The 14692-nt window shown below is 40.5% G+C and overlaps 1 protein-coding gene across 4 annotated transcripts in view; it reads left to right on the top strand.

The window, feature by feature from the left end:
- DPY19L3 (dpy-19 like C-mannosyltransferase 3) overlaps positions 1 to 14232 on the top strand; it is an 88881-nt gene extending 74649 nt beyond the window's left edge. For 2 of the 4 annotated variants that reach the window (XM_056525650.1, XM_056525649.1), the window contains exons 17-19: positions 6528 to 6660; positions 11470 to 11628; positions 13072 to 14232. In XM_056525650.1, the coding sequence (XP_056381625.1) occupies positions 6528 to 6660; positions 11470 to 11628; positions 13072 to 13242 (463 nt within the window). In that variant the 3' untranslated portion in view covers positions 13243 to 14232. The other 2 variants (XM_056525652.1, XM_056525651.1) reach the window with 2 other exon arrangements.
- Positions 14233 to 14692: the final 460 nt, after the last annotated feature.

Below are 14692 nucleotides of genomic sequence, written 5' to 3'. Positions count from 1 at the left end.
TTGAGCGGGTAGCATCACTCCAGAAGATCCATGCTTCTGCTGCCCAGTAACTTGTTAAATTTTCCTATGAGGCTAGGATTCCACTTTTCACAGAAAAAAAACGCCAGTCCAATTTCCTGCTTCTGATGTTTTTTTCTGGCGTTTTTGCATTTGAGTGGAAATTGCATTTTTTGCCTCTTTGGCATTTTTTTCAAAATTTGTTGGGTACCCAAAAAAAATAAAAAGGCAGTAGGGTTGGGAAAAAATGTATTTAACGAAATTTTTTATTTTTTTATAATGAAATTTGAATACATTTTTAATATAGTGTGTGTTTCACTTTTTTTCTCTATTTTTAATATTTTTTTAGGTAGTACTACTACCCCCAGCATGGAACAGACTGTTCCATGATGGGAGTAGTAGTACCTATACTAATAGACCTATCACCCTGGGTGTCACTCCTGACACCCGATGTGATCTTCCATAATATAGCAGAGATGCGGAAGGGCTCTATACAGCGCTTGCATGTCTGCACTGTGCTCTGGTCGGCCAGTGATATGAATAGAACATCGCTCATTCATATTTCCGCCCAGAGTGGTGATTGGCCGGATGGTTGCAGCCAATCCCCGCACTCAGAGGGATATATGAATGAGTGATGTTCTATTCACATCACTGGCCAGCCGTAGTATAGTGCAGGGACGCGGAGTGCAGGAGAAAGCTGATCACATCGGGTGTCAGGAGTGACACCTGCTGTGATCTGTCCTTAACTGCAGGTACTTCTACTCCCAACATGGCACACTCTGCTCCTTGCTGGGAGCTGTAGTACCTGCATTAATAGACAGAGGGCAACAGGTGTCAGAAGTTATACTCGCTGCGATCTGTCTATTAATGCAGGCACTACAGCTCCCAGCATGGAACAGAGTGTGCTCCATGTTGGGAGCAGTAGTACTTGCAGTCAAGGACAGATCAAAGCGAATGTCACTCCTGACACTGACTGTTATCCTCCTGTATAATATATAGATGCGGGCAGCCGCTCTTCTATGTTCGTATATATACACCTATTCATATTTTCCACAGAGAGTTGCGATTGTCTGGAACCATCTGGCGACCGGCCGCATCTATACATTATACAGAAGGATCACAACAGACCCTGGGCAATCTGTCAATTAGTACAGGTACTACTACTCCCATCATGGAACAGTATCTTCCATGCTGGGAGTAGTAGTACTACCTAAAAAAAAAAAGTAAGAATAAAAAGGGAAAAACGCGCACACTACATTTTTATTATTGTTGGCTACATTTTTAGGTCCCTGCCCGCACACATAAATTGATCCCTGTTTAAAAATTAATATAAAATTTCATTATAAAAAAGATACATTTCGTTAAATACAATTTTTTCCATCACTACGGTATCTTTTTTATTATTTTATTTTAATGGTACTCTACCAAATTTTTTATTAAAAAAGGTATTTCCATCACTTTTTTTGGATCGCTAAAGTCCAAAAACGAATAAAAACCGCCTGCAAAAACGGCAAAGTTAAAACCCACATGGTGTTTTTCTTGGCGTTTTTTTCCCTTCCATAGACTACTATGGGAGAAAAAAGCCACTACTTCACGAAAAAAAACGCCATAGGCTCAACATGCTATGATTTTACAAAACCGCCAAAGAGCTGAAAAAGAGTGAAAAACGCCAAAAGGATAGAATAAAAACTGAAAAACGCAAAGTGGATAAATAATTTTGCGTTTTTTTCATTGATTTACAGCTAACATCTGGCCGCAGTGTTTTTTTGCCGAAAAAATGGCATGCGGCAGAATTGCCGCTTTCCCCCCCAAAAAAACTAGTGGAATTCCAGCCTGATGGTGATACCTCACTATCCCTCTCTTAAGAGGTTTCACAGTCCTTCATATCTCCAGTCACCTCCAAAGAGTCTTAAAGATATTGACAACTATTAACCCCTTTAGGCCATATTGGTAGCCAAGGTGGATGCCCTCAAACAAGACTTTTTCTTGATTAAGCATAACCTGCAGAAGATCCGAGAGCAGACCACAGAGTCTGGTAGACTGATTTATTTAGAGAGCCATTTCTGCTGGAAGAAGGTCTGTATTGTTGGGCTGCCAGAAGAAGTGAAAGGCGCTGATCCTGCTGCATTTTTGGAATTCCTGCTGAAATAATTCCTTCTGTCTTGTCTTTCTTTTTCTCTATTAAAGAGCACATCAGTTCCTAGCACGTCCGGGCCCACCAGGGGCCCCTCCTCACCCATTGTTTACCAAGCTTTTGCATTTTTGTTACACAGTTGCGATTCTCCAAACTGCCCATGAGAAGGCAGGTATTCTCTACAACAACAACTAGGTCTCCTTTTATCTAGATTTTTCAGTGACATTACGGAAACAACACACCAGCTTTAAAGGAAATCTGTCATCAGTATCAGCTGCATTAACCTGTCATGCAGTATTGTAGTGTGGGTGATACTTATCAAAATTATACTAAACACATCTTGATCCGTCCCTCTGTTCCGCTCTGTTCTTCTTCTGTATATGCAAATGATTTGCTTTGGGCATGGGCGGAGTTACGAACCCTGCTCGGGGCACTGTGATGTCACCTTCGCCAGGTGGGTGCTCCGCCAGGTTCCTCCTCCTTCATAATCCCCCTCGCTGCTCACTTGGTGATACGGTTTGGCACATGCGCCGCTCCATGGGTATACCCGGAAGCAGTGTTCAGGCACACAAGGACGCAGGAATTAAGCTCAGACGTACGCCGCATCCAGGTGTACCCAGGGAGTGGAGCATGTGCCGAACAGTAACGTACACCGAGCGAGCAGGGAGTTGGATTATGAAGATGGAAGAGATGGGTGGAGCGCCCACCCAGCAAAGATTACATCACAGTGCACGGAGCAGGGTTCGTAGCTCCGCCCGTGCCCCAAGCAACTAATTTGCATATACAGAAAAAGAAGAATTGCGGCGGAATGGAGTCACGGATCAAGATGCGGTAAGTATCATTTTGATCAGTATCACCCGCACTACAAGCCTGTATGATAGGTTAGTACGGGTGATACTGATGACAGATTACCTTTAATGAAGTAAGTTCCAAGCTTGGCGAGAAGGGCTACAAATACACCATAATGTTTCCAGTTAAGGTTAGAGTGGTCAACAGCTTTATTTCTAGATTCATCATGTCTCTGATGGCAACATTGGAGTTGGTCTCCTGGGTGGCTAGAGCTCCACAAGATGCTCCTCAAGATCCTTGAGATACCACAGTGACTGGGTTTAGCTGCACAAGAGGACTGCTTCTGAACAAGTTATGTTCCATCCCAGACTTGGTTCTTTAGGGTTCTATTTGTGAGCCCAGAAATATCCTTTCTGTTACCCCACTACCCTGTTTTGCAGTTTGAGGCTTGTTACTTTTTTGACTGACTGTTTTTTTTGCTGCTAGTCTTTCTCCTGTTACATGTCCCTGAAACTGACCTTCAGTCTTCTCTTAGATATGATTAGTGGTTAGTGCAGGCTCTCTTGCTCGATACCTTGATATTTCCTCCCCTGCAGATTCTTCCTCCTGACTTTCATCATGGCAGTTATAAGAGCTATGTCCTGGAATGTCCTGGTTCTCAATTCTAAATAATTTTTGATTTTGTTAAGAAGTATTCTCCCCATTTGATTTGTTTGCAGAAGACAAAACTGACTGGCCAAAAGTCCTCGATCTTAAAGGGAATCCGGAAAGTTAAACAGATTTGTAAATTACTTCTATTAAATAATCTTAATCCTTCCAATAGTTATCAGCTTCTGAAGTTTTCTGTCTAACTGCTCAATGATGATGTCACGTCCCGGGAGCTGTGCATGATGGGAGAATATCCCCATAGGAACTGCACAGCTCCCGGGACGTGAGTCATCAGAAAGCAGTTAGACAGAAAACAGCAACTCAACTTCAGAAGATAATAACTATTGGAAGGATTAAGATTTTTTAATAGAAGTAATTTACAAATCTGTTTAACTTTCCGGAGCCAGTTGATATATAAAAAAAAGTTTTGGCCTGGAATACCCCTTTAAGCGAGCCTTTCTGGTTGGTCGGTTTCATTCAACCTACTCCAAATATTCTTGGGGGGGTCGATCTATCTTGGTGGCCAAGTCCATAAAGATGCAAGTGCACCATGTAGCCTGTGACACTGGTGGTTACATTATTTTGCATTGGGCTATCCCTATGTGCATTATTATTATTTTTTTGGTTTGTATCTATCTCCCCCTTTTGAAAGTGACACTCTCTCACCAGATGGTTGGGAAGTTAGCCTTATTCCCAGTTGCCCCTACCTTTCTTTTCAGGGACTTTATTGCGGTTTTGAAGCCTATCATGACTATTGTAAACTCCTCTACTCTTTTTAACCCTACTTTGTTCTACTGTTGCAATGTTTTTGGGTACAGTGAAGTTTGGTGATAGAAGTTGAAAGTGTTCTGTTACTCCTTTTCACATAATATTTTGACAAGAATTGACTTGACTTGAATTGACTTTATTGCATTGGCCTCTGGATGTCTCCTGCCTATGGTCTCAGATATCTCATATACCCACATGGACCATTCAGAGCTCGTGGTCACAGTGTGGGTAGGTTTCTGGTCCCTCTCGGAAAGTTTAGCACTTGCGTTCGTTGTGGCTGAAAAGTGTTTGAAAAGTTGCGTTCAGTGTTTGAAAAGTTTACCACAACTCATTCTGTTTACTGGACTCACAATGATACTTTTCCTGATCTGTTTATGACCGCAGATGCCTATAAAGCTAAACAATTTATTCTCTCCAGGTTACACTGTGTTCTTCTAAGCTTGAAGACCTGAGTTAGTAACATGTGTCTATGACCTGTTGCATGTAGCTAACACAAACCTTTTGATGGGATGAGAGGGCTCTGCATATGATGACTGGACTATTTTATTTCTTTTGTGGTGAGTGTGTGTGATATTTTAGTGCAATCACTGTTTAGACTTTATAGAACAGGGGTTTCCTTCATTGATATTTTGTTTTCTGTGCAGTGGTGCAACTGGTGACTTCCGCCATGCAGTGTGGATTTGCACTATCCCCCTTTGGTCTATTATTGTACAATTTATGCAGTCCCCTGGAAATCAATTGATATACAAATCCTGTCCTCCTGGCTTAATTTGGTTAGTAAATATGTCCCTTTATAGAAGATTTTGTGCATGTCAAGAGAATGCCAAAGTGACAATGTGGGGTCTCATTCGTTGGAGTGTACGTCTACTAATTCCTTATTTGGATTGTGCTAACTCTTATAATCTTTGTATATTTGTATCCACCTTCTCTTAAAGAGCTTTGCTTCTGCTCTGGGGATGGGAGGGGCACTTGGGTGTGTGTTAGAGTGTGTGTGTGTGTGTGTGTGTGGGGTGGTGTCAGCCTGCGGCTGGATTTGATGCTATGGTACCCTAATCCAACCAAGAAAAGACACTCCAGCTCACCCCAGTGAACACCCAGTTGCGGCACGGACAGGAGCAGACCCACTCCGCAGACAGTAGTGAAGACAAAGTAGAGTCCAGTGCAAATGGTCAGATAAAATTGCTTAATCCTTTATTAAAAAAAAAAAACTCCAAAGTGTGGATGGGATACAGGGGCGCTCAACAACCATGATGCCTGATGAAGCAGCTGTGCTGTGAAACGCGTTGCATTATGGGTGAATAAACGTTGTTGTCTCACTACCTGGTTGTTGAGCGCCCCTGTATCCCGTCCACAGTTTGGAGTTCTACTTTTGCTATACCTAACGAGACATGTAGTGGCTGCTCACACCATACCTTCATTCTATGCTTTGATCCATTGTTGCACTTGGTGGAGTGTAACCCATTGCGGTAAGCGCGATATCCACCTGAGTTCTTCTTTGTGCAACAACGGTATCACACTACGCTGTTCACAATACGGGATCATCAATGTTACATATAAATAGTTCAGAGGTTTACACACTTGGCGATACCAAATTTTTATTATTATTATTATACTTTTTATTTATTATTATTATTATTATTATTGTACTATGGGAACAAGGGGCAATTTGAATTTTTATAAAAAATAAAATAAAAAGTTTTACATTTTTTAAGTCCCCATAGAGAACTATTTATAGTAATCTTTGGATTGCTATTACTATTTAGTGCTGTGCATAGCTCTGATCTGTTATATCAGCAATCTACTTGTATAGTCTGCTTCTGAAGAGAGCTCTTGTGCTCATTTCATTGTCTGAATGTCCCTTAGGACGTAAATGTACATCCTGGTGCAGGTGCAACAGGACGTACATTTACGTCCGTTGTCATTAAGGGGTTAAAAAGTGTATATTTACTAAAACTTACATCTGACACACAATTTTTAGACACATGCAATTTTATTATTTAGCATATGATTTTAAGCCATCCACTTTAATTATAAGTGTGACAGATGCAAAAATTGTGATGTGAATGCACCCTTATTGTCTGTAGAGGTTTCTGCCACTGGTGTTTGATTTTATGTGCAAGTAATATTAAAGATAATTATCAACATTGAATGTATTGTTTCTACCTAATGTACCATATATTTCTATATATAGGACAAATACCCCCAAACTTGCAGTGTTTGCAGGAAGCATGCAACTACTGGCAGGAGTTAAGCTTTGTACTGGAAGAGTACTGACCAACCATCCACATTATGAAGACAAGGTCCTCAGGGATAGGACAAAATTGGTAAGACAATAAATATGTTTGTATGGGCAGTATTACAGTATATCTGTGTACATTGGGTGCAGTATTATAGTAGTTATAGTCTTCTACATAGGGGGCAGCATTATAGTAGGTATATTCTTCTACATTGGGAAAGTATTGTAGTAGTTATGTTCTTGTACATACAGTCATAGCCGTAAATGTTGGCACCCCTGAAGTTTTTCAAGAAAATTAAGTATTTCTCACAGAAAAGGATTGCAGTAACACATGTTTTGCTATACACATGTCTATTCCCTTTGTGTGTATTTGGAACTAAACCAAAAAAGGGAGGAAAAAAAGCAAATTGGACATAATGTCACACCAAACTCCAAAAATGGTCTGGACAAAATTATTGGCACCCTTAACTTAATATTTGGTTGCACACCCTTTGGAAAAAATAACTGAAATCAGTCGCTTCCAATAACCATAAGCTTCTTACACCTCTCAGCCAGAATGTTGGACCACTCTTCCTTTGCAAACTGCTCCAGGTCTCTCTTATTGGAAAGGCGCCTTTTCCCAACAGCAATTTTAAGATCTCTCCACAGGTGTTCGATGGGATTTAGATCTGGACTCCTTGCTGGCCAGTTCAGAACTCTTCAGCGCTTTGTTGCCATCTATTTCTGGGTGCTTTTTGACGTATGTTTGGGGTCATTGTCTTGCTTGAAGACCCAAGATCTCAGACGCAAACCCAGCTTTCTGACACTGGGCTGTACAGTGCGACCCAAAATCTGTTGGTAATCCTCAGATTTCATGATGCCTTGCATACATTCAAGGCACATAGTGCCAGAGGCAGCAAAACAACCTCAAAACATCATTGAACACCCACTATTTTTCACTGTAGGTACTGTGTTCTTTTCTTTGTAGGCCTCATTCCGTTTTCGGTAAACAGTAGAATGATGTGCTTTCCCCAAAAGCTCTATCTTGGTCTCATCTGTCCACAAGATGTTTTCCCAGAAGGATTTTGGCTTACTCAAGTTCCTTTTGGCAAAATGTAGTCTTGCTTTTTTAGGTCTCTGTGTCAGCAGTGGGGTCCTCCTGGGTCTCCTGCCATAGTGTTTCATTTCATTTAAAAGTCGATGGATAGTTTGCGCTGACACTGATGCTCCCTGAGCCTGCAGGACAGCTTGAATATCTTTTGGAAATTGTTTGGGGCTGCTTATCCACCATCCAGACTTTCCTGCATTGACACCTTTCAGCAATTTTTCCTCTTCTGTCCACGCCCAGGGAGATTAGCTACAGCACCATGGGTTGCAAACTTCTTGATAATGTTGCGCACTGTGGACAAAGGCAAATCTAGATCCCTGGAGATGGACTTGTAACCTTGAGATTGTTGATATTTTTCCACAATGTTGGTTCTCAAGTCCTCAGTCAGTTCTCTTCTCCTCTTTCTGTTGTCCATGCTTAGTGGGGCCCACACAGACACACAATGCAAAGACTAAGTGAACTTCTCTCCTTTTTATCTGCTTTCAGGTGTGATTTTCATATTGCCCACACCTGTTACTTTCCCCAGGTGAGTTTAAAAGAGCATCACATGCTTGAAAAAATCTTATTTTTCCACAATTTTGAAAGTGTGCCAATAATTTTGTGTATAGCAAAACATGTGTGACTGTAATACTTTTCTGTGAGAAATACTTGATTTTCTAGAAAAATTTCAGGGGTGGCAACATTTACAGCCATGACTGTAGGGGCAGTATTATAGCAGTTATTTTTATATGCATAGTGAGCAGTGTTAGCAATTAGGATTTTGTACATAGGAGAAAATATGACAGTCTTTATATTCTTGTACATATGAGGAGGTATTATAGTAGTTATATGCTTGTACATATGAGCAGTTTTGTAGTAGTTATATTTTTGTACATAGGGAACAGTAGTATAGTAGTTACGCTCTTGCTCATAGAGGGCAGTATTATATTTGTTATATTCTTTGTACATGGAAAAGCTGTTCACATCTCACATAAGTGAGTCCACCATTCCCATTTTTGTAAATATATTGTTATATCTTTTTTCATGTAACAACACTGAAGGAATTATACTCTCCTACAATGTAAAGTAGCGAGTGCACAGCCTGTATAAAAATGCTTAACCCCTTAAAGGGGTACTCTGGCACTAAACATCTTACCCCCCTATCAAAAGGATAGGGGATAAGATGTTAGATCGTGGGTATCCCGCTGCTGGGGACCCCCGCGATCTCTCCTGCAGCACCCCCGCTTTTCAGCTGCACAGAGCGAGGATCACTCTGTGGCTGATAACAGGTGGTGCAGGAGAGATCGCGAGTATCGTGACGTCACGACTCCACCCCCTCGTGATGTCACAACCTGCCCCCTCAATGCAAGTCTATGGGAGTGGGCGTGCTCTGTGCAGCTGAAAAACAGGGGTTATGCAGGAGAGATTGCCGCGATCTCACATTTTATCCCCTATCCTTTTGATAGGGGATATTATATTTAGCGCCGGAGTACCTCTTTAAGGACTCAGGGTTTTGTCATTTGTGCATTTTTCCTCCTCACCTTCTAAAACTCTTAACACTTTCAATTTTCTGCATACAGACCTATATGAGGACTTGTTTTTTGTGCCACCAATTTTACATTGTAATTACATCAATCATTTCACTACAAAATCCACGACGAAACCCCCAAAAAAATTTTGTGGGACAAAATTGAATAAAAAAACAAAAAAAAACACCATTCTGCTTCTACGCAGTGCACTTTTCAATTACAATGATACCCAAATATATAGATCTTATTTTGTTTTACTTCTTAAAAATATAACTTTTTGTATTAAAATTAGCATGTTTAAAATTATCCTCTTCTGACCCCTATAACTTTTTTATTTTTCCGTATACAGGGATGTGTAAGGGCTCATTTTTTGGTGCCATGATCTGTAGTTTTTATCAGTACCATTTTTGTTTTGATGGGACTTTTTGATTGCTGACAATTCTTTCTGTGAAGGTCGGTTGAAAACAAAAGAATTTCCATGCTGAATTTTTCTGCCGGTTTCCGCTCGGAAATTCTGCCTAAAGATGAAGCACAAGAAAGCCCGCAGTTTGCTGAAGACATGTAGACTAAGGACATGGATTACAGGAACCATGTTTTGTGGTCTGATAAGACTAAAATAAACTTATTTGATTCAGATTGTGTCGGTCGTGTGTAGTGGCAACCAGGTGAGGAGTACAAAGACAAGAGTGTCTTGCTTACAGTCAGGTGATGGACTGGCCAAGCATTTCTTCAGACCTAAACCCTATTGAGCATCTGTGAGGCACCTCAAACTGAAGGTGGGGGGAGCACAATGTCTCTAACATCCACCAGCTCCCTGATGTCATCATTGAGGAATAGAAGAGGACTCCATTGGCAACCGATGAAGCTCTGGTGAACTCTTTGCCCAAGAGAGCTTAAGGCAGTGCTGGAAAAGTGGCTACACAAAATATTGTGACTCTATTGGGCTCTATTTGGACATGTCCCCTTAGGGGGTGTAGTCACCTTTGTTGCTAAGGTTTAGACATTGATGGCTGTGTGTTATTTTTATGGAACACATGACATTACACTAGTGTAAATTTCTTCATTGTTGTCACATGAAATGATCTATAGGTATGCAGTGGAATACACTGCAAATATAGTCCCTTCTCCTCTGGGACACAAGGGTAGTGCTTACCACTTAAGATGTGGGGACTGGCAGTGTGACAGTAGCATGCTTGATGTTACTAGCTGCCTTCTTTGTCTAATTGATTTGCTGCTCCTTCTTTCCATTCTTTCTCATCCTCCTAGACATGGCTCCCATAGACTTGCATTAAGGGGGCAGGGCAACGACGTCATGAGGGGCGGAGCCATGCCATCACGAACCGCCTCTCCCTGTATCGTGAGCCATCAGCCACGGAGAAAACCTAGCTCCGGAGAGCTGATGACTCTGGGTTCTGCAGGAGAGATCGCGGGGGTCCCCAGCATCCTTGGATAGAGGATAAGATGTCTAGGGCAGAGTACCCCTTTAAATGGAGCAGCTCATTTGCTGCTCAAGCAGCTTTGTAGACCAGCACACCTTACCCATCAAGATTACATTGTATTGGCATCCTGTGCTCCATGATGATATAAGGTACTGGTTGGGCAGCATAGATGACTGCTATATTCAAGGAGTATTCAATATGGTGCAATGGATGTCTGCAAAACTTTGCTTTACCTGGTGCTTTTGCCCTATAAAAGCCAAAAGTTCACTCTTTTTTTTCCTTCTCAATCAGTTGAATGTAATCCATATTCAGTGTGTATGTCGTCTTTTCTGGTTATGGGGGGATTAAAGTAGTTACGTACTTGTAGATTTAGCGGGAGCACTGACAATAGTACTTACATTCTTTCTTTACTGTAGGAGTATATACAGGTGAAACTCAAAAAATTTGAATATCGTGCAAAATGTCTTTGTATTTCAGTAATACAACTTAAAAGTAAAGGAAATATGAAGTGCTCCAGAATCTACTGGTAGATGGATGTGTTGACCCTGGACTTAATGAAGCACAGTGGACCAACATCAGCAGATGACATGGCTCCCCAAACCATAGTAATTGGGGGGGGGGCTTTGGGATTTTCTTGAGCTGTAAGCCATAATCATCACAATTATGACAAATCACGGCTTGAACTATCTTGCTTTACATGTAAAGAGTCTTTCTCCTATATTAGTTTCACCTTTTAAGTTGCATTACTGAAATTAATGAACTTTGCACAATTTTCAAATTTTTCGAGTTTCATCTGCAGTTATTAATAATGGTAACTATATCGGGATTGGGTAACATTTGATGCTAATTGTGACATTTGACAGGTGTACCAGATATATGCAAAGAGGTCCCCAGAAGATGTTCACAGTATTCTGAGGTCATTTGGGACAGACTATGTGATTCTAGAGGACAGCATATGTTATGAAAGGAGGCATGGCCGTGGATGTCGTCTGCGAGATCTACTTGATATTAACAATGGACATGTAAGATATGTTACTGATTTGTTCAATGTAGTATTTGATTTTCAGATTTTCTTTTGACAATGCATTCTCCTACAAAGATAGCTCTGTGTATGGCACTGTCTACTTGATAGAAATTGCTGTGTCCTCTATGCTGCTGCTGTTTCTTATGGTGTGTTGTAGAGCAGTATTCTGATTTAAAAAAAAAGTCATATGCAAGTTATAAAATTCCAGAGTTAATGCTGCTACTTATACACACATAACAGCTTATCTTGAAAAGGAATCACTCCTTAAAATAAGTCCTTAAAATTTAATCTGTGGATTTGATACAACTGTATATAAGTATAAGCAATTGAACTTTAGTTGTATAGTAAACTTTTTCTTGAGTTGCCTTTTCATTTGACCTTAGGAATTCATCTGACATATGTCAATCAGTTAAAAAACTTCAGTGTAAGGACTTGGCCGGCAGCCACAAGCCCGGACAACCTTACAGGACTTCATATTTTTTGCAGCAGTGCATTTATTTTCTGTAGTTGGCAACCCATATTATGCTGCAAAGACTTTCTGCAAGATGTACAGAGAAGTTGCTGAGTAGCTGTGTAGCAGACCACCATATAGATACACTGAACATCTGTGTCATGGTCTCAAATAGATCTAGACAGTGTTTTACAAACTTTGTTTTGGCTGCCGATTATACACAAAAACTGAATGCCTGTCTTACTTGCTGATGATTTGCCACTTTCTATAGTTGTACCCAGTGTTGACAATTCTTTGTAATTCTAAACCTCGCCTTTGATAAGTATTAGGTCAAGAGGGAGATTTAGCCCCTAGATGTAACAATGTTTACATTCTCTAAAATTTTCTGATTGCTTTTAAAGAGTACCTGTCATCAAACCATATCTTCTATACTACTCCTAACACCCTCCTGCCCTTACATTTTTTTTCAGAGCTTTAAAAATCTATGTATCATACCTTTGCCCTTGCTCAGATTGTGTGAGCTCCTGGCAGGAGAAAGTGGGTGTTCCCCAGCAGGGGCAATGTCACTGAAGCCTGTGAGAGCTGTGCTTCACCATGCCCCTCACGCACTTCCTGAGTTTAGTCTCCTTCCAGGCTTGGAGGAGACCAAACTAACTGTTTGACTTGCGGCAGGGCACAGAACAGAGCCGCCTAGTGGCTGTTTTTTTAATCACGTTAAATACATATAAAGGATGATAATTTTAACAGCAAGTAAATAAGTGTCTTATAATTACAAAAGGAACACTATATTAGAAGTTTAGTTTGGTGGCAGGTACTTTTTAAGGACTTCAAACTCAATGAATATGCTAAAGTTGAAGAATTGTGAAAATTTTACTTGCATAAAGCTGAAAAATCCCTTTAAATCCCTCTGTTTATGTAATTTTGTAATGTTTTGACAGCAGAAATTATTCTAAAACATGAGAGGTAATTACATTCCATATTTCTGTACAGATTATGGAAGGTGCTGGATACAATGACCCAGATTTGAAGCCTTCATCTTCACCACGCTTCTGTGATGAAGTAAAGAAAGATTCACCCTCCTACACAAAGTATTTCACCAGGGTCTTTAAGAACAAAACATTCCAAGTTTACAGATTATCACGGAAAGCTGTGGTGAAGTAGCTGAGAGCCGATGAACTGCAATGTGGAGCTTCTACCAGAATGGAAAGTGGAGCACTCCTGTGTGTGAAGACATCTAAGAAGTCTCCTTAATCAGGTCTTAGGCTTTGTTCACATAGTGTAAAATTTAGCGGTGGATATTTTAGTTTACATGCACATTTTTGACTGTAAGCCGCAAAAATACAGTAGCATTTTTGCCAATTTCAGACTAAATGTGTACGTAGAATTAAATACACCACAAAATTTGACGCTGTGTGAACATAGCCTCAGTCTGTTTTATTGTGTTTTTATAGTATAGCATTTGAACTCGAAGTGGGGTGAATCATGAATCACAGTGTTCTGTGGGACCTTGGCGGCACCGTCTACACTTTCCTTTGGATTCTGCCATTTTATACTTTTTTTTGCACAGTACTTAAGACTGGGCCAGCTGTTACAAAACTACAACTCCACTCTTCTCACTAACAGAAGACTTTGTGACCAATCATACTGTTATGTGCCAAATTTTTTTTAGATTGTGTTGTGGCCAATAAGGGAACAGTGTTTATTAAATGATGTGACTCTTGCTTATGATCCTTTTAGGAGTGCTTAATTACTTTTTTGTCAAATATTTTTTATTTTATTTTTTGTTTGGTTTTTTGGTGTATTTTCTGACTTTTTTTTTTTTTAGGTCATTTGACCTTTAAAGGACTTTTAATTTTAATTAATCATTTGTTAATTCATTTTAGTTGTATTTTGTTCATAGTGTAATGTTCTAACCCTGCTCATGATTTTAAGAATTCTTGGTCTTGTTACGATCTAACTAGAAACAAAGAAAAAAAGTTGTGAAAGGCCACCACCAAATTCCATTAAGCGGAGTCTATACTTGCTGGAATTTTTCTTTTGTCTGTTGCTCTAGACAGTGATGTTATGTTTGTTGAAATGGGCTTATTAAAACATAAATGAGTGGACAGATGTAGTGCTATTTACAGTGGGATTAAACTGCAATTTTAGGAATACCTGAACTTGATCCAGTCCATGCGGATAAACAGTTGTGCTCACAAAACCATGCTGTGTGAAAGGTTATCTCATTAAAGAGGTTATCCAGTATAACAAAACGTATTCCCTCTATCCTTTGGATAGGAGATAATTGTCAGATTACGGGGGTCCGTCCACTGGGACCCCTTGTCGATCTCCCACCCGCCTCCCCTCCTGTCTGGATGAATGGAGGCTTGACGACCACCACATGAAGCTGTGACCGACACGTCACCTCCATGTATACAGCATCCGGGTATCTCTGGCTCTCCTATAGAGATGCATGGAGGGGGCTTTTCAGCCAACTTTGTACCGTGGTCAACACACTCCATTCATGCAGAGAGCCAGGGCACTGGACGGGAAATCACGGGAGGTCCCAGCGGTCGGGCCCCTTGCAATCTGATACTTATCCCCTATCCACAGAATAAGTTTTGTTATACTG

Source organism: Hyla sarda, chromosome 6, assembly GCF_029499605.1.
Source record: "Hyla sarda isolate aHylSar1 chromosome 6, aHylSar1.hap1, whole genome shotgun sequence".
Taxonomy (NCBI): domain Eukaryota; kingdom Metazoa; phylum Chordata; class Amphibia; order Anura; family Hylidae; genus Hyla; species Hyla sarda.
This window is presented reverse-complemented; position numbering and strand designations above follow the sequence as displayed.